Source organism: Pongo abelii, chromosome 23 (assembly GCF_028885655.2).
Source record: "Pongo abelii isolate AG06213 chromosome 23, NHGRI_mPonAbe1-v2.0_pri, whole genome shotgun sequence".
In the NCBI taxonomy this organism is placed as follows: domain Eukaryota; kingdom Metazoa; phylum Chordata; class Mammalia; order Primates; family Hominidae; genus Pongo; species Pongo abelii.
In genome coordinates this window covers 36,447,250-36,472,910 of record NC_085929.1, presented here as the reverse complement: position 1 = coordinate 36,472,910, position 25,661 = coordinate 36,447,250, and the positions used below count along the sequence as shown (strand labels likewise).

Sequence of the window (25,661 nt, the reverse complement as noted above, 5' to 3'; positions counted from 1 at the left end):
AAGTGCTGGGATTACAGGCGTGAGCCACCACGCCCGGCCCCTGATTCATTCTTGCATTGGTGATTGCTTCATGCATGACTTACTGAGTTTTGGAAACAAACAGTCCTGTGTAAAGCCAATGAAACAGCACTAGTACTTTAACATTCAGTGTTCTTTGGAATTGCTCTTGAACCCTTCTCTGCCCTGGTTTAGGCCTTTTATCATGCAGGTGGCCTCTTACTGCTCTTTCCACCTCATCTTGCCTCGCCTCCCAGCACCCACTTTCAGTCAGCCTGGGCCCAGGAGAGACTGGGTAGCGCAGCGGTTGAGAGCGTGATTTCAGGAGGCAGAGGGCCCAGATTCAAACCATGGCTCTGCTGCTTCAACTTTCTGGGTGACCTCAGGCAAGGGGCTTAACAGGTCTACTGGCTCAGTCATCTTAGTTTCAAATGAGGCTGTCACAGTACCTCACCAGGCTAATAGGAGAATTAAATGTGTTACTCATGGAAAGTACTTGGACAGTGCCTAGCCCATAACAAATATTAACTATTATCATCTTGTTCCATTCTCTGTTCAGAAACCTCAAATACCTATAGAATTGGGACCAGTGTTTGGCCTGACATAGGAGACTTTTTTGGCCTAAGCTTTTAACAAATATTTCCTGCCTTTCCTGTTCGCTAACCTATGCCCTCTGGGTCAGATCCTGAAACCTTCCCTCTTGCTTTGGCTCACCTTGACGTCATCATATTGCCATGTGTTGATGTCACTGCTATCCCCCAAGGGGCAGGCTCCCTGCTCAGATGTACATGTACTCTCTTCTTCCTCTGAGCTATAACTCCAACTAGTCAGTATCCAAGTTCCTATAGCCACTAGTTGTGGAGAAAGCTAAAGTCATCAGACATGAAGAGTATTCTCTACACAACTCAATCACTTAGAAAAATCACTCTCCACTTAAACATCTCTCCCTCCTTAACATACTCTCCATCCACCATAGTCCAACTTTCCTGTTATGGATTGTGAGATGTTGAAAATACAACAAAACAGGTACCAAAGTACAATTTAAGTTTTGTAAAATATGCAGAATTTCACATAGTTGGTGAATGTGTTGGCAAACTGCTCAGATAAGTGTAGCCATTGGAAATAAGGATTGCAGAGAGTAGGTCCATTAACAAATGAAGGGGAAGACGACATGTCTAACCAATTAGGTGTTTCCTAGGGGGATGATGTGAATATCACAGACTAAAGAATTTAAGAGGGAAATTGAGGAAGCCCTTGACTAACTTTTCCTAAAATGACCTTGTGATTGATTACACTCTAGAAAATCAAACATGAAATAATGTCCTATTGTGCAATCATATAATTTGGGGAGGGAAATACACCTAAAATATTATTTTTAAGAATTAGCCTGGTCGGGAGTGGTGCCTCATGCCTGTAATCCCAGCACTTTGGGAGGTCAAGGCAGGTGGATCGCTTAAGGTCAGAAGTTTGAGACCAGTCAAGCCAACATGGCAAAACCCCACCTCTACTAAAACTACAAAAATTAGCTGGGTGTAGTGGTGCATGACTATAATCCCTGCTACTCAGGAAGCTGAGGCACGAGAATCTCTTGAACCCAGGAGGCGGAGGTTGTAGTGAGCCAAGATCGTGCCGCTGCACTCCAGCCTGGGCAACAGAGCGAGACTGACCCTCTCTCAATAACAACAACAACAACAAAGAATTAGCCTATAGTTGCAATTACCTTTTGTTAAAACATACTTTTAAACGAAACAGTGGGAGATACTCGTTAAAGGATACATTTCAGTTAAATAGGATTAGGTTAAAGAGCTCTATTGTACCACAAGGTGACTTAGTTAATAACAATGCATTGTATTCTTGAAAATCTCTAAGAGGGTAGACTTTAAGTGTTTCTCATCACAAAAAAATAAGTATGTGAGGTAATGCATATGTTAATTAGATCGATTTAACCATTACACAATGTATACATATTTCAAAACATACTGTATATATAATTTTGTCAATTCAAAAAAGATACTTATTTCAATAATAGTTTCATTTTGCAAGATTAAATTCAGATCAAACCTTTTTCACTATGTGCTGTATGAAACACTGGTCTCCATTTTCAATGGGTTGTCTCTAAGAGGCTTTTTCAGGTCCTGTTCTTTTTGGATGAGGGTATGAATATATTTATCTGCCTGATCATCTTCCCTAACAGGCAGCACATTCTTGAGAGCAAACAGTGCCTGAGACAGAAGTGCCATGTCATCTCATGGAATGGTAGGGGTTGGGACATGTGTGAGTCACCAGTGAAGCCTGTACAGAGACTTAGCCTTCAATGACTTACTACATGAAGGCACCACAGGCCATATCCAGAGCTGTCAGAAGCCAAGACTCTCTGTGCATGCGTTGGTTAGGGTCCTCAGCAATGAGGGGTGACAGAGTACCAAGGCAGAACAGGGCAGAGGGTTCCTGAACAGACAGCCAGGCCCTTGTTCTCAGCTTGATCTGGGCTTTTCAGGCATCAGCAGGGCCCTCTGAGGGCATGAGGTGCCTTGGAGTGCAGCAGGGTGATGCGGAAGACATGTGACTGGCAAGGGTGTTCTGGTAGGCCCAGGTAAGGAGAGGCAGAGGTCCCTCTGCCCTCACCTGGGGCAGCACACAGAAGCTATGCCCAGTGGCTTTGGGTGCTCTGGCTCATTCCTGTCCAACCAGGGTCAAAGCTTCCTACGACTGAGTGTCATAAATAGACTGACGATGGAGCTTCCCCCAGTCCCAGGAAGGATTGGTGGGGTGTCGGAATTAAATTACAATATGGAAATAAGAGGTGAACTTCCTACTTGGGGTTGAGGGATAGGAGGGCAAACTTGGCATCGGCATTCACCCCTGCATTAGGTGCTGACTGCATCCTACAACAGGATAAAAGCGAAGAGCAGACGTTGTGGCCTCTCAGTTCGGGGGAAACTCCGAGGCATCTCTGGCTGACAAGGCTGAGCTCAGTCTTCAGGCCCAGAACTAGTCCCCAGGTTAATGCCATCGAACTGCGTGGGGGTGCAGGTGAAGCATGGCCACATAGACACGTCCAGATGGAGACGCCTGATGCTCTCGCAGTCTCCCCAGGTGCCTGAAGGAGGCCTCTAGAGACTTAGAACTGTGGTATATAACAGGCCTCCATTTTCAGCACTTTAATTTCTGCATGTCCAAGGAAGCATGTGTGGAAGGAGGGCAGAGAGCTGAGCCTCAGAGCAGTAATGCCAAGGAAGTAGGTGAGAGGGCTGCCGGCAAAGTCTCACAGGCCAACTACAGAGGCAGAAGAACTGGCAGGAGGGTTAGCAAGGTTGCAGGTTGCAGAATGGTTGCAAGAAAGAATGCTTTGGAGTGGGTCTACAGTGTGTGGCTGGTCCTTGGGGACACCCAGTGTTGGGGTGGTGAGGGGCAGCAGAAGCAGGAGGAAGAGGAAGGGGTGGTGAAGCAAAGACCGTACAGAGCTGGCCACTCTATTCGTTTCACAGTGAAGGGAAGAAGCAAGACAGGGTACTTGCTGGAGGCAGACCCTTGGAAGAATTTGCTTTGCAGGCTGGAGGACTGGACAGCTTTAGGGATAGAGGAAGGAGCCAGCCAAACAAGGTTGAAAGAAAAAGGCTGAGGCCATGGTGGATGTGGGACAAAGCCCTAGACCATCTATTCTGGCTGTCATTTTGTCACTTACTGAACCATTTCTGTTCTCTAACTCCAAAAGTGTGAGAACTTCTGGCAGAAGAACCTACACCATGGTTTACTCTGTAACAGACAACGAAAACAAGTAAAGCTTTGTTGCAGAGTATTTTTAAAAAACAAAACCAAGACAACTCACTAAAGGTGGTGAGTCAGTTACCTCTAGCAAGTGGGAATTTCACTTGTAATTGTGTACACTTTTTTTTTTCTTGAGACGGTGTCTTGCTCTGTCAACCAGGCTGGAGTGCAGTAACGCGACCTTGGCTCACTGCAACCTCCGCCTCCCGGGTTCAAACGATTCTCCTGCCTCAGCCTCCCGAGTAGCTGGGACTATAGGCGTGTGCCACCAGGCCCGGCTAAGTTTTTGTAAAGATAGGGTTTCGCCATGTTGGCCAGGCTGGTCTTGAATTCCTGACCTCAAGTGATCCGCCTCCCTCGGCCTCCCAAAGTGCTGGGATTACAGGCGTGAGCCACTGTGCCCGGCCTTGTGTATATTTTTATGTTAATGAACAGTATATTTTAAAATGCAAAATATAATTGGAAAACTCTATAGTAGAACCTTTTGTGTAGTGAAAAAAAGCCTCCAAAATGCTTCTGTAAATGAAGAGGTTCACGTACTGGGTTGCTTAAAGTCCCTTGCAGTCCCCACTTCTTGGCAGGACGAGGGAGCGCCAGGAGAGCACTTCCTGCAGCACTGCAAGCACTCAGTTCCTAGGGGCCTGGCCTGTGCCCGCTTCAGCAAAAGGAATGGTGTCTTTTTTTTTTAGATGGAGTCTCATTCTGTAGCCCAGGCTGGAGTGTAGTGGCACGATCTTAACTCACTGCAACCTCTGCCTCCCAAGTTCAAGCAATTCTCCTGCCTCAGCCTCCTGAGTAGCTGCCACGCCTAGCTACAGCTTTCTTTTGTATTTTAGTAGAGACGGAGTTTCACCATGTTGCCCAAGCTGGTTTCGGACTCCTGAGCTGAGGCAATCCGCCCGCCTCGGCCTCCCAAAGTGCTGGGATTACAGGCATGAGCCACCATGCCCAGCCATGTGCTTCTTTTTCAGAAGGAAAACCATCTCCTTGGAGTCACTCAGCACTGGCATCTCCAGCTAGTGCCTGCAGGATGGCCTCTCGGGCATTGCCACCTCTGGTGGCTGCATGGGCCTGACCTGCTCGCTGGCCTGAATGTGCAGTGGTGCCCAGGGTCTCCAATGCCAGGAGATCACATTAAAACCTCTGGGTATTTGGAAAGGGGAAGAGAAAGTGGGGGTGTGGGACAGGAGTAAGAGCAGCACTACTGGTAGGAGGAAGAGCAGCACTACTGGTTAACAGTTGTGTCCCCACCTCCACCAAGCTTCCAAGATGTTGGTGCAGCAGGGAGAGAGGAAGCACTGCTCCGGGGCCTTTCCCCGACTCCTCCCACAGCTTCCCCTCCCTGAATCAACTTAAGGAAGGTGCGGCAGGAGGGGCTCTTAGGATGTACACGGGTTCCAGACGCGGATGCTCCCTTTTCTGGGCTGTGAATCAGCCTGTCCGTGGAGAGGGACTAGCTCAGGCTGCTTGGCCCAGGGAGTGATCTCTCAGCTCCTCAGGGGGATACTGCTGCTCCAAAAGTAAGGGGGCAGGGAGAGTTCAAGCCCAACCCCCTTCCTTCCAACCCAGCTAGGATTCCTCTCTGGGGTCAGTGGCAACTGTCGAGAGGCACACCATTCTCATGGTTTCCATTTCCGTCTCCTCATCCCAGTAATAGAGGCTGGCAAGCTGACATCTTACTGTCTTCCCAAAACTAGGAGTCTCTAGTTAGGCGATAATAAGGCAGCAGCAGCTAGCTTATTACTGAATCAGATGAAAGAATCAGACCCCCAAGGAGCCAGGGGATGCAGGTTATGTCCCAAGGGCTGACAGGGACTTCTAAAGAGGGAGCTGCCCCAGTACACAGTGTATGCCAGTGGGTACCAGCACTTTCTGGGGGACTTGAAAGAACCTCCAGTTCTAAGGCTTCATATTCCAGCTGGCAAAGTGCAGCAACCACTTACTACAAACTCATGTCTATTTGAACTTGGATGACATGGCCTTAAATATGTTTGGCAACCTTGGGCTCCTCTGTCATTGGAGAGGGTGGGGAGGGCCATCTGAACGCAAGGCCTTCACTTCCTCTTCCAACCTTGGGCTCTGGGATTTATTCTTAAAGAGATGCTAAGAGCATCATAGCCTGGACCCAGGCCTCTGTGATGCAAAGGCGAGGTCCACCTGGCTCCACCTTCCCCACTTCTCAGCCTGCGAAGCTAGTCTGCATCTTCTGGCTTCGTCTTTAGTCTTGAACTTAAACTCATCAGTTTAACAAAGTGAGGTCCTATCTGTCTTTGCAGGATTGTTGCCATGGCAGGACTCAGGCGTTCTTAGATGCTGCCTCAACCCCAACACACAGTTTCTCTCCACACTCCCTTCCCATTGGCTCCATACACTCTTAAAGCGTCGGTGCACATGCAGACCACCATCTGTTTACAAAATGTTAATTTAAAAACAAAACACATATATGAGGCCAGGCACGGTGGCTCATGCCTGTAATCCCAGCACTTTGGGAGGCTGAGGCGGGCAGATCACCTGAGGTCAGAAGTTCAACCAGCCTGGCCAACATGGTGAAACCCTGTCTCTACAAAAAGACAAAAATTAGCTGGGCATGATGGTGGGTGCCTGTAATTCCAGCTACTCAGGAGGCTGAGGCGGGAGAATCACTTGAATCTGGGAAGCGGAGGTTGCAGCGAGTCGAGAGTGCGCCACTGCACTCCAGCCTGGGTAACAAAGTGAGACTCTGTCTCAAAATAAAATAAAACACATATATGAACTTTAGTTTGTTTTCTTCAGCTAGTGATTCATTTGTAACTTACTGCAAAACTCAGAATGGAATGCTTCAAAGTCAAATGTTTTCCCCTGTAAGGTGGAAGCCAGAGCAGGGTCTAGTTTCAACACACAGTGGAATGGAAGTGCTGCCTGGCTCTCATTGTTCCAAATGCCTGCTAGAAGCCAGAGACAGAAATGCGATCTCATTTCACGGGGCAGTGGGGAGGACAGCACTTACTAGGCCCCCACCTTCCCACTCCATTTATATGCCATGTGCTCTGCTACAGATGAGGAAATGTCTCCGAGTTCCTCATACACCCATGAGCAACTCAGCTGGTGCTGCAGGGCTAGGATCCCACCCCAGGTCTGTGGGCTCTAAAACACAGGTGCTTTCTACCAAACTGGTGGTTTTCAAACCAACTTTTGTGGCAGTGCCTCAGGAGAATTTGTCCTGATATTAATAATGTCCTGATAAATATTAATAACCATCTTTTCAACTATATACACCCAAAGGTTTAAAACACATTCAGTGAGGCTGCTTGGGACTTCACTGTACAGTCTGCATTGCTGTGTGTGTGTGCGGCCTTTGCAGGGGTCACTGACTGGGAGGGCACCAGCTTAGCGCTGTGATCATTAGGCCCAGGGCCAACTCAGTCCTGCTGGCCCTGAGCATAGAGTAATTTTAGTGTTTATAAATCTTTGGGTGTCTCTCATCTGATATATGGATGATAAAGACTGAAAGCAGGTTTTGGATATTCTTCTATTAATCCCTTTTTTCAGGCATGTACTTCAGTTTTGTCAACAAGAGATTGCAGGCAAGCTGTGACTACTACCATTTGCAACCACTTACCTATAAAACTCAAATTTTTTAAAATTAAACTCCCCCATATTATATAACTAAAACAAAATACAGAAATTGGATGCTGGGACAGTTCATAATGAACCTATCTGCACTAATGAAAAATGCTCCCTCCCCAAGCCCACTGATTTAAGATGTTATGACTTAAACTTTGATGATTCACGCTAATAACATATCATTTATGTATTTGAAAAGTTAAAAACAAAAACACTGGATTAGACTATCACAACATTTTGATTTTGGTTAAGAGGGAGAGAAGGGCTCATAATTCAAGCCTTGTGATGGCAACTGCCTAAGCTCCTCGCCGAGGTTTCAATGAGAACCAATACAGCTATTTACATCAGGCTTTCTGGAGGCCCAAGAGCACAAGAAGAGGGTTAGGAGTTGGGAAAGTATTTTCCTTTTTTTGGGGGGACAGGGTCTCCCTCTGTTGCCCAGGCTGGAGTGCAGTGGCGTGATCATGGCTCACCACAGCCTGGAACTCCTAGGCTCAAGAGATCCTCCCACCTTAGGCTCCCAAGTAGCTGGGACTACAGGTATGCACCACCATGCCTGGCTAGTTTATTCATATTTTTTGTAGAGACAGGTTTATTTATATTTTTCGTAGAGATGGGTCTCAACATATTGCCCAGGCTGGTCTTGAACTTTTGGGCTCAAGTGATCCTCCCACCTCGGCCTCCCAAAGTGCTGGGATTACAGGCATGAACCACTGTGCCTGGCCAAGAATGACTTTTATTCAAATTTTGCTGTTAACTCATTGGTATCTGGATGTCTCTGGCCCTCTCTGAGCCTCAGTTTCCTCAATGAAAAAGGAGGAGATTGGATTAGTGATTTTCAGACTTTTTATTTTAAGACACAAAACCTTTCTTCATACCAGATCTTACTTTTAAATCTAATAAAGCTTTGAATGGGCCTGGAGGCTCCCTCTCCATGATGGCCCCACAGAACAGTATGAAAACTGTGGAAGTAGGTGACCTAAGGTCCCTTCCGCCTCTAAACATCAGGAATCCATGTACCCTGCCTCTGGAAGACAAATAGTGACCCCCCCCCGCCCCCTCCTCGCTGAGAACCCCTCTCTCCTAAGAGGCTGAGCTGATTCATACCCTGCACCTACGACACTGGATTATAGCACTGGCAGGAAACCACAGTGACAACCCAGATCCAGGGGCTCAACAACTGTTTGTGGGTGAAAATGACAGATTTATTCAACTTAAATGGTCACCGAGGCTACAGCAGAACCAATGCTGTTACAATAGGCAAGCACTACTGTCAGCAGCAACATACCGTTTATTTCTTCAACAGCATCTGAGCCTCATGGCTTACGTTTTCATTCAAAAAAAAAAAAAAAACTTATAAGCCAGTTGGGAAGCTGTTAAATCCAATTTTAAATGGCAATGTAAAACAAATTTCACTGAAAATACAATTCAAATACAACTGCTATGAGCACTGTAAGAAAAACTGACTAGTAACTCAGAATAATAGAAAAGACCTTAAATGGTAAATAAAACAATAGCAGCATTTAAAAACCTGGTAACTCCCATTTCAGAAGATACCCTTCCCCTGTCCAGACCTTCATGCCTCTGAACACCTGCCTAGCCTAGGAGAGGCCTGTTCAAGCAGGGAGGCTACTGGTATCTGCACAGAACATGCAGATGAACTCTACGCCAGCCGAGAGGAACAAGGCTTCAGTGCAGTTGTGTGCTGGGGACAGCAGGACTCTTGTTTAAGTGTCAGAGGCTTAGAGGGGTCAGCTCTGAACTAGAAGTCTCTCACATATCTGGTCCTGCCCTTGAGAAATCTTGTCAGTAATCTCAACTTAGAACAACTTCCTTGAAAATGTGACTAGAAATTAAACAGCTGGGACTCCTGCCACATTATCCAAAACTCCAAATGGATAGTCACTTTGCTCCACAGCCCAGGGCCCACTTTAAATTCTGCTGTTAGCCCTCACCTAATGCAATCAGGTGGATACAGCTGCAGCCCTGGGGACAGGTCACTTGAACTGGCAGCAGCTAAATGAAATCCTGCAACAGCACCTTCAAATCAGCCCTCATTCTCGAAAGATCAATAGAGGTCAGGGCTAGAGTTAACTTCAACAGGCATGGGATCTCCTAGCCTCATGTGCAAGCAGCCAAGTATATCAGGATATACCTTTAATTCTCATCTTGATGTTTTTTAATAGCCAGAGATTGTTTAACAGGTCCTCCAGCACCTTCTGTTCATTCTCCTTTAGATCTACCACAGTAACATTCTAATTCATAGAATATTCTTTGCTAACATGAAAAGAGTTAGCATATAAGCAAAATTATTAGAGGAAAACTTTTCTGTACATCCTCATAGAGAATCTCAGTGGATTAAGGCAGCTGTAACTTGTTTCGGACTGCAGTTACAGAGGCCAAGGTATAGGAGAAAGGTAACGAGAGTGCCAGGATAGGAAACTTCTGAGATGAAGACAACCTGGCAGCTCAAAGTCACAGTTCATGCCCTGTTGCTTCAGACCAAATTCCCTCTACAGCCTGAAGCAAGCTGGCCTTGCCCACAGAGAACTGCCTTTCTCCATATGCAGCCACCTCCCTCAGGGCAATTCCTTGCCTTGGATCCTCACTGCACCTGCTTCACCAGCATCTTGGCTCTTCATCTTCCTACCCCCAGAGAAGCTTTCCATTTAGGAGCTCGCAACGGCCTTCCTAGGCCGTGCCAGTGTTTTAATTTGCTGGGGACTAGCCCACAGGAACAATAGTGGCTGTGTGTAGACATGCTGGCCATGGCATACACTCATGTTTTTCACAATTTCATCTGAATACACGGACTGGGCTCCCTGCCGGACTGAGGGTAGCTGAGATGGCACCTTCTCCTTCCACAGAAGAATGATTTCTTGTTTTCAAACGCCTGCTGGGTGGCACTTACAGCTTTCACACTAGAACTAGCTCAGCTGGCTCTTTGTGTTTGTATACTTTAGGTAGAAGGTACATTCAGAAAGTGACCCTACAGAGACTGCCCCAAAGAGTGAAGGCCTCTGGGGAGCTCTGAGCAGGTCACTCTGGATCTTAGCCAACTCACCACAGATGCTGGGCTGGCGCCTCTGGAGCAAGGCACCCCTCAATACCAACCTTCCCGAGGGAGGAACAGCATAATATATCTCACCCACAGACCCATGTGATGGAAGGGATGCCCAACAGTGCTGTAGGGGAAAGAAAAATCTACCTCTGTGAAGAGCAAGAACTAGTATTGAAGTGACTAGATGCCACAGTCCTGCTGTAAGAGCTAAGGAGCAGAGGTTCCTCTCTGTGTGGAGAGAGGGTGGGAAGGAGACCTCTAGTTGACTGCATAACCCAATCACATCTAATTCCATTTCTGCCCCCAGTTCTCTCCGCCCACCCATAGTCTATCCTTCAAGAACAACAGGCAGAAGCATTTTCTCACCCCCACCCCACATTTCCTTCCACTCCCCCACTGAAGGGGCCAGAGTACCGGCTGCCCTGAAATCAGAGCAGCAGCTAAAAATGGAGCCTAGAGGCGAGAGGTAGGTGTAATGACTACTGATGCACGACTCTTCAGAGAAGGAGGAATAGCTGCCAGGTCAGATCCCTGACTGCTTTGCCCTCTTTTAGCCTGGGAGATTTTAGGAGCAAAATCACTGAGGAAATGCATTCAGTGCTTGGACATCATGGTGAGGCTCCTTGCCAAGGTCTAGAGTCAGAAGGCTATCTGTAGCTTTCCTTTGCCAAAGGTCAGTTTCCCAGCAGGCCCTCAAACACTTCTGTGTGAGAGGGAAAAGGGATGAAGAGGGGATAAACCACAGGGCAAAGAATTAGGAAGTGTTAGCAAATGCTACCATGTGGAACACTCAACTTTATTTGCTTTATTTATATATTTAACAATTCTAAAGTATTTACTTCTTGCTTTGACAAAAAATGAAAAATATAGGAGCACTGACTGACTCCTCTTTAGGAGAAAAGGGTTATATGTACAGCTATGGAGAGTTACGGTTCCTCCTTTAACAAAGGAAAATATTAATAAAAAAGTGCTTCATCGATCAAAAAAGAGCTAAGAGCTGCAAGCATTTATTCACACTGTACATCAGACCCAAGAAACCCGTATCATAACCTCTTGGCACCTGTCACTAGGAAATGCACAATCTTCAATTAGACCAACTTTTCCCCCACCTGCATGACTAGATGACACAGAATGTGGAAAAGAACTACACCCTGTTTCACCACATTCAAACTCTGTGTTGCCACTGGAAGTCAGAGACGTGCTCAGATGCTCTGGGCTTTGCCTGGACTGAGAGCACCAGGGAAGCCTTCTGGGCCACGCCTTAACCACACCCAGGCATGCACAGAAGCCACCTTCCTGAGACACAGCTTGCCCTTGGTCACGGAACTGCTACCAAGGGGAAGAGGAATACAGGGCAGGGCCAGAGCTTAAGCGTTCCCTGACCTTACCCCTAGTCCTCACCGTGATCCACCCTGTCACCAGTTAGCAGCTTTCAGCAGAGCCAAGCATGGCCTCCCCAAGAGGGAGGGCAGGCACAAAACATGGATGCCAAGATTACAAAGCACAAACCTAACTCTTCTCCAACCTTCCCCACACCTACCTCCACAAATATTCTTGATTTAAGGCTGTTTTTGGACCATATCATCAAAGCTCACTGAGGGAAGGTGCCCTGAATCTCCTCAAGGCCATGTCACTTCTCTAAGGAACCCTACAGAGTCACCAAGTGGCCCTTCACTGCTGGCCAGCAGCCAGCCAAGTGCCTACTCAGACAGCCAGGAGCGGGGAAGGGGGACTGCTCAGCAGTTCTTCCTGTCCCAAGAAAAGAAGGAGAAAGGCTGATTGTATGGGACCTGCTCCCTTTTCCAGGGGCTTGTAACTCTAAAGGCTGATTCTACCCCTTAAAGGGAAGATCCATGATTGGTTTCGTTTGGGAACGGGGGATTTCTGGAACCCTGAGTCTGGATTTCCCTGTGCTGGCTGAGGAAGAGATTGTTTAGGGGATCAGGCCCCAAAATGGGGACCCAGGTGTGTCTGGGCTCAGGGCAGGCTTTGGCCTTGACTGCATAACTATTTTGGCCAGTCTGTACTCATGCCTGAGGGTGGGAAGTGCTACACAGCCTGGCCCAGGAAAGCAGCCCCCTGAAAGCAAAGGGAGCCCAAGACAATCTGGGTCAAGTTAAAAATGGGATCCCATGGGGGACAACATGACGGCTACCCACTCCCAGCCCCTCGCCTGCCTCAAAGGAGCATCCGTTTTCCTTTCCCAAAGAGGGGCCCTAAGGGGATGCCATTTACCGTGTGCCTCTCCCTCCAAACATCAGCCTCATTTATCCATCTGTGAGGGGACTAGCTCAGCTCCTTGCAGGAGGGAGATGATGCCCAGGGCAGTGCTCTTGGGGAATATGCTTCCAGCCTCTCCAGCAGCAAAGGGTTCCCAACCAGCTCTGATGTGGCGGCGGCGTGAGGAATGGTTGCATGTTAGCACTGGCTTTCTTCCCTGCTCACAGTCTCAGATCTCCATACTCCTGGCTCTGACCACCATCCTCCCACCCGGAAGAAACAAGCCATCCCTCGGTGTCACCTCACAGCAGGCAGCTCGGCAGTTACAGCGGGCCTGGCAACCCCTGGTCTTCCATCAAAAAAAAAAAATTAAGACAACCAAGGGAGAGTTTCCTTTTTTGAAGGCAGAGGAGGAGGATGGAAAAGGTAGGGAGGGAGTAGGGGGACAGGAAAGAAAAATCAATCTACAATCCAGTGGTGCATCCCAAATTTCTGTCACTCTATACAGGTGGTTCCACGCTCCCATTCCAAAGTGCACGGGCCTCTCGGTCTGCCCAGGCTGAGTGGGCCTGTCATAGGAACAGCAGCTTGGCCACTGCCCACCCAGGTCACTGAGCTTCAGTTGGAAGTGGCAGCAATGGGCTTATCCAGTTCAAGGTCAATGCTGGAGCTCGTGGGATGTAGGCTGCTATAGCAAGACTTGCATACTCGACTGGGTTCAAAGAGTTGCTGGCTGGGAACTGGAACCTTCTGGTTACAACAACTGGAGCAGAATACGTTCCCACAATTCCTTGAGATGAGAAGAAACAGAACAATGTTAGTTTTGGCCAGCAGGTATGCGGAGGGAAACCAACTTCAAAAGACAAACTTTGCTGTGTGTAATTTGCATGTGCTGGAGCTCCTTGAGATCAAATCCTTTCATCTCTCTAGCCCAGGAACAAGCTGGGTAGGGAGGGTGTCCCTACCTAGCAGAGTCACATGTCATTTTCACTTCGGGGCCAAGGATTCTTGGCTGCCTCACCACTGACTCAAGCGTACCAGGTATACAGAAGAATGCTGCTCAAGAGAGATCTGTAAGAATACATGGTCCTAACAATGGGTTAGTCCTGATCCAGGAAAACCCAGTGGCCACACCCACCTAGGCAATGCCCTCTGTGTAGATTGTGATCACAGAGGCCAGGCTCCTCAAACGAGAGAAACAACTACCCAGCCTCACTGGGGAGTAAGGAGCCTTGCCCAACAGCCACTTCTCCAGAGGATCAAAGGCAGCAACATGGTAGACAGACTGCTGCCATTTTGGACTGCTCTGCTGGCAGCATGCAAAGCCAGGGACAAGCAGCCTGTGATGCATGCTCAGAGGGTGAAAGAGGAGAGGTGGGAGGACAAGAACATAGATGAACACACGTGCACACACACTCCCTTATTAGATAGGTGTCAGTCAATTATGGCTCACTCCCCCACCCATGCATCTCCAGGGAAAACCAGAGTTCTACCAGAAGGCCAGAATGCACTCAGGCCCCAGGCCTCCCTCTCCTCCTCCCCTGAAAGCTGGGTTCTGAGGCATCTGTGCAGCACAGGTCTGCACCCCCAGATGGATGCCCATCAGAGCCAACAGGAAAGGGAATTGGCAAAGAATGAGTTTCTGCCCACCTTACAACTCTACGTTTGCTGGGCCCTGAGGTACAAATCAATCCCAATGAGCCTAAGAACAAGAAACTCTAAGGAGCCTGACACAGCCCACCAAAGACTGGGGGAAGGCAGCTTCTGAGCCTTCTAACTTTTCATTTATGCTGTTCAGAATGCAAACCCACTGCTGGATTAAGGATCACTTAGGCACAGGAGGAGAGAAGACTAAGACCAGTTGGGAACAAAAGAATACTACAAAAGGAAAAGGTGAGACATGGGGCAATGGAAAGACAGAAAAGAAAAACACAAAATTCATCTTCTAGAATGCTGTACTTCATAACTAGTTCTAAAACGCGTGAGTCAGCAAAAACCTGTAGTTACACAGAAAAATTTCTGAACATCTACACTTCTTTAACATTCCTGCTGGAGTTCAGCTCAAAAGCCTGACATGAATTTGATGCTTTTCTTTCTTTTCTTTTCTTTTTTGAGATGGAGTTTTGCTCTTATTGCCCAGGCTGGAATGCAATGGTGCGATCTTGGCTCACTGCAACCTCCGCCTCCCAGGTTCAAGAGATTCTCCTGCCTCAGCCTCCCAAGGAGCTGGGATTACAGGCGTGCACCACCATGTCCAGCTAATTTTTTATTTTTAGTAAAGATGGAGTTTCACAATGTTGGTCGGGCTGGTCTTGAACTCCTGACCTCAGATGATCCGCCTTCCTTGGCCTCCCAAAGTGCTAGGATTATAGGCGTTAGCCACCGCACCTGGCTGATGCTTTTCTATCTGATTTCTTTCAGAGGACCCTGAAAGACACTAAGTGGAATCTTTCCTTAAAGTCTTCCATGCTAAAACAATTCTCTGGAAAGATCACCTCTGTTCAGTCCTGGTCTCTTTTAAAAAAAAAAAAAAAAAAAAAGAGGGAAAAAAGAAGCAGTGATGCTGTTTGACCTGGAAATTACTAGCATTATTCTGGCATCTCAATGAATCACTGACCCAGAATAAATAGCTCTGAAAACCCAACTGGTTCCCCTACAAGACCAGAAGACAAGAAGCACTACTTCTTGTCACAAGCAAGATGGCCTGGCTGACCTCTGATCAGGAGGGGAGCACACGGCTGCAGCCTGACCCACCCTCGATGGCCTCCCCTCAGCTGCTTTGAATCCCCTCCTCAAGCCCACCTATCTGCCTGTGCACCCAAGGCCCCAGGCTTCACCCTAGTGAGTGCAGAGAGGGGGAAACGATAAGAGTTAGTGTGGAGAAGTTATTGTAGATGTGCAGACATCACAGGCAGGTTGTTGCAAATGCTCACCACGTTTGATCAACACGGTCAGCGTCCCTGCAAGGAGGGGAGAAAGAGCTCAGAAGAGAAGCCAACCAAAGGTATCTGGGCTTGGGGTGCAGGGTGGGGAGACACATGTCCTAGAAGCATCATTACTAGGCAAAGAGACTGTTCCATTTTCAATCCAGGTTCACTCGTGTGGGTGAGCTATGGCACGATTCAGATAAACTTCCTCTTCTAAGAACACTGAACATAAACCAGACAGTCAACACCCTAGCTGGGGCAAAGCATCCCTAGTAACTCACTACCCCAACCCAGAAGGAAAAAGAAGTCAGGAACCTTAATGATTGGAAGACTGTCCTCAGCTGTCTCTACTACTCCCCAAGCTACGGCTGCTCACCAATGGCACAAGGGTAAACAGGTGTGGGGTCAGGGAGCAGGAAAGGAATAGGAATAGTTCCCTCCCCATCGCAGGAAAACTGGTTTTGCTCATAGTAGCCATGTTGAATGGGAAGAAATGTTATGCTGAGAAGAAATGGTGGTTTTAGTGGTGGCTGTTGTTTCACCAATCTGGGAAACAACAAAATGCTACCATTTGCACATTTCAGAATTTAATAGTGATTACTCTGAATCTGAACAAAGATGCCAAATGCAGTTTTGCAAACACCAATTTCAGAGGCACAGGAAGATGAGACAATGGCTCTGCCTCAGACAGAACACTGAGATGCCCACAACCCTCTACTCTGCAGGCTCTGTGGGCCGACCCTCAGCCTCCACATGCAGCCCACCCTACCACAGCCCCTCAATGGTACCTGCAGTGGTGCTTCCTGCTGGCAAGCCAGAAGGCACTGTCACACGCATAGCAGTGGGCGGCCAGGTGGTCAGGAAGCCAACGGGTCATCTGCAAAACAGACGGGGCCAGGTTACTGACAGGAGATGGGCCATCCAGCTGGAACCAGCAGAGCCATGCTGGGGGCAGCAAGAGTCACAAGGACCACATCGGCTCCAGTGGCACCAGCCCAGCAGATCTGATGTCACCAGTACAAGAAAGGCGTCCAAATCGTTTCCCTGGAGGGGACTCCTATCTCCCCTGAGATAAAGTAGCAGGCAGCAGCACCCTGGGTCACTGTTGAGAGCTGGCAAGGCTCCAGTTCATAGAGGCAATGAAGAGGGAGGGCCAGCTTGCTGAGTCTCCCTGGCTCAGAAATCCTAGGCTTCATGTGGGTTCCCAGGAGCTAAGGTGCCAGAGGCTCAGGGCTAGCTGTGCTGGGAGGTGCTTCCTTGGCCAGGGGTATGGGGTGGGAATGGGGGTGGAGAAGAACCACAAAACAGTTAAATGGATGGCACTCAGAGCAGGGGCTGAGCCTGTACCTCTGTGTCCTGTTTATCCACCTGCTCCCAGCTGGCTTCAGAGAAAATCTCTGTGCTGCAGCGAGACAAACAGTTCTGATCCAGATTGCTTTCCGAGTCGGGGATTGAAGTCTGTTGGCAAACAAACACAGCTGAACAGAATGAACCTGGTCTCCTCCCAAAAGAAGAAAAGGCCTGGTGAAGAAGGGAGCACTGAGGACTCTGGGTGGGGCCGAGTGCTAGGACTGCCGAATCTGCAGATGCATTAGCCATCAAGAACTGGGGTGAAGAAGTGCAGTGTGGGCCTGGGCTCAGCTGGGAGAGGGATACACAGGTGTGTGCAGTGACTCTGGAGTAGAAAAACAGGCCTCAGGGTTCCAGAAAAGTGAGTGAGAGGGAAGTGACCAAAATGGAATGAGAATTCTGTATGTCAGCTGCTCCAGTGGGCCTGTCAATCCAACCCTGCCTGCCACTTAGTTAAAGCTGAGTGCTTTCAGGATGCCCTCCTTTTCTTAGAAGGACTCTCTGGGAACATGAGAAACTATCATCAGCATGAAGGAAAAGCCAAGTCACTCTGAACTGAAAGTCATTGGATGTGCCCGCCTTTAATGTACGCTGACCACTTGAGAACCTCCCCTCTGGAACCCCCATTTCCAGCCACAAACCCCCATCAGAGCTAACTCCTCAACAGGGCTAGAAACCAGTCTCTTCTCTCCATTTCTACCGGCAGCATCTGCCACAGGGTGGGTATAAATATTTGTTTAAAAAGAACTGAACCTTCAAAGCCATAGCCCACGTCTGGAAGGACTAATACTTTGTAGTTACTAAGGCAGAACAGGCACTAAAATCTGACAGGAGTAACTTGGCATTGCCCTACAGATGTCATTCTGCCCATGGGTTCAAGCCCTTCTGAAGACTTATGATCTTGTGTCTGAGAGATCTGATCAACCATGTAGTGCATGCTAAGTCTCTTCCTCTCCAACGGCCTCAACAGGACATCTGCAGAAAGTAAGCGAAGCAGAAAACAGGCAGGCTGCCATCGCTGTCGTGGAGGCTTATCTCTAGCCTCTTAACAGGGCTACTCTGGACCTTTCCAATCCTTTAACAACCTGTACCAATCACCATGCACTGGGCACAAAGGGCACCCAGCTTCAGCGTGCCGTCTCCTTGGGCAGCTATGGAGGAATACCACAGCCTACTCACCACCTCATCCCCAAAGTCTCCATTAAAGTGTAGGGAGCTGGTCAGGTACTGGCTCTCCAGGCGACTCTTCAGCTCCTGGACTTGTTTCTTCAAAGTTTCTACTTCCTGCTGGTGGCCTGACTCAATCTGACGCAGGCGCTGTTGGATCGTGTCTGTGTACACTGACATGCCATCATCGTCCAGGTGGCTGCGGGAAGGCTGGTCGGGGCTGCTGGTTGCAGATGGCCTCCCTGAGTGGCTATGCAGCCACTTGTGGTGCAAGTTCCTTGAGTGTAAGTGGGCAGAGCTGCAGCTCATAGCAGACAGCTGACGGCTTAGTGAGTCCTTGCTCCTACCAGCCTCCCCATTGGCGCAATGCCCATTGGGTGTGGGGTACATCTGGAGGGTGCTAAGACCTGGGGGCTGCTCTGAGGCCCTGTTTTCAGTCTCTGGGGCACCATTGCACACAAGCCCCTCTTTACATTCGGCTAAAGGCAAGGCACAAGGGGAACGTGTCAGGCTGAGAGTGCTGCCAGGGGAAGTCCTATGCACCACAGACCCCACTTGGGGCCTCTCAACCAGGCTTGTCTCTGAAGGGCTTGGTTCCATGGTCTGGGGAAGCCTGTCCTTGCCACTATTTACAAGGCAAGGTCTATGATGACCTTGGGGCCCACTTACTGACTTTACCTTATCTTCCACTAACATGTCTGTAGAACTGTCCACGTTTGGTCCTCTGGTCTCAAAAGGGACTTGGGAAGGTAGCAGAGAACATGACTGTGAGGTACCATAGCCAACTTTTGCATCTACTGGGATTGGAAGAACTGCTTCCTCCCTACCCTCTGCAATCTCTTCTATTCGAAACTGCTCCACAGGGACCTCCAGGGAATCCTCTCCCCTGGGGGGAACCTGGAGAGAACTGAGGAGAACACTGAGCCCACCCTGCTGTTCAGAAATACCCTGTGAGAACAGAGGCCAGCTCATATCCAGATGGCTCCTCAGAGCAGCATCACCCAGTTCTGGGTCTTGGTGAAGTCCAATGTGCGAGGCCTCAGGTGTCTTCCTCCTGCTCTCCTTTTCTAAGAGAGGGTCCTCTTTACCCTTCTGTATCTCAATGCCTGCCCTGTGGGCAGGTTCCTCTACTCCACTCTCCTCTTTGGTGGCCTCCTGCAAGATGTTCTCCATCTGCCCCTCAGCTACTCCAGCTGCAACAGAAAGCTCGGCACCCCCCAGCACTCTGGTGGGCTTCCCTAGGCTGTCGGCAGAAAGGGGATCCTCTCCAGGGCCAGCCAGGCTGCTCAGCTCTAGTGAGCGCCGGTGCTCCTGCCACTTCTCATTCAGGCTGGGGTCGCTGCAGCGCCGGCTGGCCAGAGGCACTGTGTTGTCACAGGCTGTGGTCAGATTGTCGTATGATCTAGTCTTTGGTAGCCTAAAGGAAAGGAATTTGGGGGAAATGAAAATCTTGGAAACTGTTTGGAGGGAAGTAGGAGACAATAGGTTTTAACAAGCAGTTGTTTCATAACTGGGTCCATTATGGCTACTCATGGAGCTGTAGCATCTCTGGAGCCAGGCCCAGACTGCTGGAGCAGCAAAGCTCCGGAACAAGCCCTCCTAGTGTGCAGATTTCCTTTCAAACTCCCTCAACCCCATGCCCCATACATACAAATGAGCTAACAGCAAATGTTATTTTCTTTTTTTTGAGACAGAGTCTCACTCTGTCGCCCAGGCTGGAGTGCAGTGGCGCCATCTCAGCTCACTGCAACCTCTGCCTCCCAGGTTCAAGCGATCCTGCCTCAGCCTCCTGATTAGCTGGGATTATAGGTGTGTGCCACCACGCCCGGCTAGTTTTTTTGTATTTTTAGTAGAGATGGGTGTTTCAACATTTTGGTCAGGCTGGTCTTGAACTCCTGACCTCAGGTGATCTGCCCACCTTGGCCTCCCAAAGTGCTGGGATTACAGGGGTCAGCCACTGCGCCCGGCCTGCAAATGCTATTTCCAAAAGACGTTCTTCATGATGCTGCTGTGTTTCTCAGTGGGTGGCAAAGTAGCACTGGTGTTTCTTGATATTACAGTATTTTAAATTAATATGTTATCTATCAGTCTGAATTTAATAAAGCTAATTCTCAAGTGAAAAGCCAAATTTTCTTTTTCTTTTTTTCCTGAGACAGGTCTTGCCCTGTCATCCAGGCTGGAGTGCAATGGATCTTGGATCACTGCAACCTCCACCTTCTAGGCTCAAGTGATCCTCCTGCCTCAACCTCCCAAGTAGCTGGGACTACAGGTATGTGCCACCACGCTTGGTTAGTTTTTGCATTTTGGGTAGAAACGGGGTTTCACCACATTGCCCAGGCTGGTCTGGAACTCCTGGGATCAAGTGATCCTCCCGCCTTGGCCTCCCAAAGTGCTGGGACTACAGGCATGAGCTACCAAGCCCGGCCCCAAAGCAAAATTTTCTGTCATCTGACAGCATCTGCCTTTTAAGCCTCAGAAGACAAATCATGGCAAATAGGCAGGAGCACAGAGCGCTGGGGAAAACACAAACCAGGGGGTCACAGAAAAACTGGAGGATTTGCTCTGTCACTGAGGAGCTGCTCAGTGTATGCAAAACAACATGAAGCAACAGGGCCCAACTCACTCCCAGAAACAAGGATCTTACAGCCTTGTAGCTCAGAAATCCCTGTAACTTCCCTGAAAAAACTGCAGAGATCTAAGATATTGTGGAGCCAGATAACATCATGATCTCTGACCATCCCTGGAAATGTCCCAACACAGGAATACACCCACACAGGCTGTCAGGCCTGTGGCATCACCCTGGGCTCACCGGCTCAGGGGGGGATCATCAGGGCTGGTGCCTGGGGCTGGGTATGGTGCACAGCTGTCGTCCACAGGGGTGGTTGGGGATGGGCAAGGCAGGTACACTGCACTCCACAGCATCAGGTTACGCACATGGCACACAGGGTACAGCACCTGAGGAGGGGGGAGGACACAGGTTTAAATATGCCCCAGTAAGTCTTCTAGGATGTCTGGAAATGAGGATCAAGAGCAAGCACCCAGCTGGAATACCCAACAGGGCTGACAGGATCTCCACAAAGAAGCAGCACCAATGGATACAGGTCTATCCCAAGAGGACCAATATAGGACTAGACATTTTATATGGCCAACATTTTTCACCTAAGAGCCTCTTGAGAGCATGAAAACATAAAATATTTTTTTAGATCCCTTTCTCATTATAGTTATTTCTTAGGTCACCTTCAATGTCTGACTTTCATCAGCTTGATTTGTTGGCTTTTACTGCCTAAGAAAGTGAGTCATTCTGTTAGACAGTGATTGTCCATCCCGCTGGCACAAAAGCTTGGCTTCAAGAAACACTGTCAAAACCATTTTATAGGATCATTTAAATTAATCATATGAAAAGAAGGAAATTTTTCTGCTGTATTGTTACTTCCCCAGAAGGCACATTGAAGGGGAGAGAAAAGCAGTCAGTTTAAATCTTTTCTGTGATTACTTAAATGTAATGAGAACCATATTAATAGTCCAGGAAATCAATATGAACTCTGATTAGCCTCCTTTTGACTTCTTTAGGGTTTAAGATGCATTCTGACAAAGCTAATATTACTATGAAACTGACACATAGGTCTATGTGCCTCCTTTTCTCTGCTTAACAGAAGGTATTCATTCCTCCGGGGAACAAAGTCTTAAAGGGCCTGCCAGCTCTTCAGAGAATCAGACAGACACACATACCAATGTCAAACACAGTTTACTGTTCTGAGACAGAAGCTATGGTGGGTATCATTGCTTATTGACACTGGGAGGGTGCTGGGGACCTGGTGGCAGCACCTTCTGAGCTATCAGTGCATCAGGAAGCAACTTAAGTGCCTCTCCCATAAGACAGAACATGCTAGAAATAAGTTAAGCTCTGGAGACAGTGCCAAAAAAGATTCACGTCTAGGGTGGCAAAGTAGAGATCTGTGTTAAACCAAACCACCCTCAGCAAGTAGTCATCAGAAACAGATCAGAGCACAATCAGAAGCAGGCCTTCCTCAGGATAGAATCATGGGGGGAAAATGGAACCAGTCCATCCAGAGACAGTAGAGATGTCTTCACAAAAACAGTCACTACTCAAAAAGGTTCTCATATGTAACCAACCCCAAATTCCTTCTGCTGATCACAGTGGAAAGGCTGAAGGATACATACGGCTTCTGACTGAGAGGAATACAGTAGGTTTTTGAAAGCCTTGTTGCCTGCCCGAAGAAGTGACCACACGGAACATGTCCGTTCCTGAGTATGCTTTTCCCCTCTCTCCTTGGCGTTGTTGCACAGGAATGTTCCAAAGAGGCAGGAATAGGTATGCTGCACCAGTTTCACCTATGGGAGTCCAATGAAGCACAAATTAAGCAATCAGGCATGCACACTCTGATAAGTCAGCTCAGCTGAGCCACCTTATCCTAACATCCCTGAGAACACTTCAATTTACTCTGTCAGGACGGGGAACCCAGTAAGCCATTCAGTAGCCTCCTCCTCACACCACCAATTCCAGGACCCAACAACCTGAGTCAGACAGGTTGTTGGTACCCCCATTCCTCTTAGCTTCCCTGAAAAATAGTCTTGAGATTCTGAATTAACAGCCACCCTCACAAGCGCCACAGCATATGAACTGGGTACAGGAGCACGTCAGTGTACAACTCAAGCCTGAGCTGACAGTATACTTGTAAAACTACTTGTTCATTCTACAAATTATTGAGCATTTCACATGGCCCAAACATGACTAAGGTGCTGGGCATGTAGCAATGACCAGCAAATTCTTCTGCCCTGATGGAGCTTGCTCTAGTCATAGCTGAAGAGTGACCAGTGCTATGGAGAACAAGGCAGACTGAGATGGACAGGACATATATGAGGCAGTGCAGGATGGCCTCACTGGTTGGGACCCAATGGACATGAAAGAGCAGGCATGTGGGTATCTGAGGGGAAGCACTCCAGGCAGAGGCAACCACAGGTGCAATGGCTTTGAGGTAAGCACATGCTTGCAATTTCTGAGCTACAGCAAGGAGGCCAGTGTGACTAAAGCAGATTGCACAAGAGGGAGAATGGTAGGAAATGAACCTAGAGAGGTAACCTCTAGGAAGGCCCTGGAGGCCATTTTAAGACTTTGGCTTTTGTGTAAAATGTAACTAGAGGTTTTTAAGCAAAGGAATGACACAGCCTGCCTTGTGTTTTAGAAGAGACTCTCTATGCTGGGATAACTCAATTGGGGCAAGAGATGATGGTGGCTTGAACCAGTGTGGTACCAGTAAAGGTGGCAATAAATAACCAGGTTTTAGATATATTGTGAAAGCAGAGCTGCAGAATCTGACTGAATGTGGAAGAGGGAGGGAGGGAGGAGACTTGAGGATGACCAAGAATTTTGCCCCAAACAAAAGGAGGGATGGAAATGCCATATGGTGAGAGAGAAGACTTCTGGAAGATCAAGTTTTATAGTGAGGAAACACAGAAATCAAGAATTAAGTTTGGGACAGGCATGGTGACTCCTGCCTGTAATACCAGCATTTTGGGAGGCCGGGGTGGGAGGATATTGTTTGAGCCCAGGTGTTTGAGACCTGCCTGGGCAACAAAGCAAGACCCCATCTCTAAAAAAAAAAAAAAAAAAAAATTAAAAACATCAGCCAGGCACAGTGGTACGCACCTGCAGTCCTAGCTACTCAGGGAGCTAAGGCGAGAAGATCACTTGACCCTGGGAGTTCAAGGCTGCAGTGAACTGTGTTTGCACCACTGTACTCCAGCCTGGGTGACAGAGTGAGATGCTGTCTCCAAAAAGAAGTATCAAGTTTTGAATTAAGTCTGAATCAACATTAAGACAGCCAAGTGGAGATACCTAGTAGTAATAGACAGATACGTGAGTCTGAAGTGGAGAGGTCTAAGCTGAAGGTGTATAAATGTGGGACTCATCAGCATATAGATGGCAATTAAAGCCACTAGAATGGATGAAATACTTGGAAGTGTAGATGGAGAAGCAGCCTGGAGGCTGAGCAATGGGGCACTCCAACATTTAGAACTGGGGAGAGGAGGCTGGGTGTCGAAGCTTATGCCTGTAATTCTTTGGGCAACCAAGGCGAGAGAATCACTTGCCAGGAGGTTTGAGACCAGCCTGGGCAACACAGCGAGACTCCATGTCTATTTACAAAAAATTTTTAAAAACTAGCCAGGCATGTTGGCATGCGCCTGTGGTCCCAGCTACTGGGGAGGCTGAGGTGGGAGAATCCCTTGATCCCAGAAGTTTGAGGATGCAGTGAGTTATGATCACACTGCTGCACTCCAGCTTGGGTGACACAGTAAGACACTATCTCAAAAACAAAAACAAAACAAAACAAAAAACAAAAAAAAAAAAAAAGGAACTGGAGGGATTAAGGGGAATCAGCAAAGGAGGTAGAAACAACCCAGTAAGATAAAAGGAGAACTAAGAATAAAGAAGTACTCTAGAAGTCAACTGCAAGGAAGTACTAGAAGTCAACTGAAGAAAGCATTTCAAGGAAGGAGCGGTTAAACTGTGCCAAATGGTAATGATGGATCAAAGAGATGAAGACTGAGAACTTCTCACTGGATAGGTGGCATGAAGGTCACTGGTCATTTTAACAAGAGCAGCTTTGGTAAAGCAGTGGGGTGAATGCCTGATTGAAGTGGGTTTAAGAGAGAGTAGAAAGAGAAATTTGAGATAGCAAGGGTAGAAAACTTGAGGAGCTCTGCTGTAAAGGGGAACAACAGCAATGGGATGATAGCTAGAGGTAAATGCAGGACCAAGAATGGGTTTTAAAAAGATGAGAAACACTACACATTTTTAAGCTGAAACCCATGCTCTGGTAGAGAGGGAAACGCACGGATGCAGAAGGCAGAGAGGAGAAATGCTGGAGCCAGCCGGTGCAGCAGATGAGAGGAGATGAGAGCTGGTATACAAATGGACAGAGGGGCTGGAAGAGGGCAGGGATAGTGCACCCTCCATGTAAGGAGAGGGTGCAGAGAGTCTGAGATAGTCATGGGGGTCTGGTAGACAGACTGGAGGGAGCATGGTCCAGACATTCTGATTGCTTCTATTTCTAACAGCTATTTAGGGTTTCTACCATCCCTTTAAAAAAAACTAAAACAACACAAGGACTTCATGCAAACCTGGTACACCTGGATTTTCTCTTTTTGAAAAGTAAATATCAAAATTATCTACTAAAAAAAAAAAACAGGGAAAAAATCACCTCTATTAAATTCTGAAGAGGCAGCACAGTTTCATGTGAGAACTGGCCCACTAACATTTGTACTGACCCTCCTTCAAATTGAGAAAGTCCCCAAAATGAAGAAACTCACAAGGAATGCTTCATTGAACTCAAAAGAGCAAGGAAATTGCCTCTGAAGCTGATGAACACAGTCAAGCCACTGCAGAAACACTGGGCAACGTTCATTCAGATCATCTGAGTTCTCCCCATGACCACACCGGTCAGCAAATTTATGGCCAAAATCCAGCCACTCCATTTCCACGAGGACCTGGAAACCCTGCAGGGAAGCATCCAGGAGAGACCATTTGTGCTAGACTATCCAGACTG

At 48.0% G+C, this 25,661-nt stretch overlaps 1 protein-coding gene and 1 long non-coding RNA gene across 14 annotated transcripts in view; one reads left to right on the top strand and one right to left on the bottom strand.

Moving 5' to 3' along the window:
* The window catches only part of LOC103888957 (uncharacterized), a 75,803-nt gene that overhangs the window by 45,577 nt on the left and 4,565 nt on the right, over window positions 1–25,661 (top strand). Inside the window, exon 4 of the long non-coding RNA XR_653330.4 lies at window positions 20,250–20,362. This is a non-coding gene — a long non-coding RNA (uncharacterized LOC103888957). The remainder of the gene's footprint in view (window positions 1–20,249; window positions 20,363–25,661) is intronic.
* MTMR3 (myotubularin related protein 3) overlaps window positions 8,552–25,661 on the bottom strand; it is a 147,081-nt gene continuing 129,971 nt past the window's right edge. For 5 of the 13 annotated variants that reach the window (XM_054542955.2, XM_063722716.1, XM_063722713.1 and 2 more), the window contains 8 exons: window positions 25,426–25,611; window positions 22,228–22,446; window positions 20,903–21,048; window positions 18,106–19,510; window positions 16,924–17,034; window positions 16,365–16,453; window positions 15,583–15,609; window positions 8,552–13,439 (listed from right to left, as the gene is read on the bottom strand). In XM_054542955.2, coding sequence (XP_054398930.1) covers window positions 13,268–13,439; window positions 15,583–15,609; window positions 16,365–16,453; window positions 16,924–17,034; window positions 18,106–19,510; window positions 20,903–21,048; window positions 22,228–22,446; window positions 25,426–25,611 — 2,355 coding nt within the window. In that variant the 3' untranslated portion in view covers window positions 8,552–13,267. 13 annotated transcript variants of the gene reach the window in all.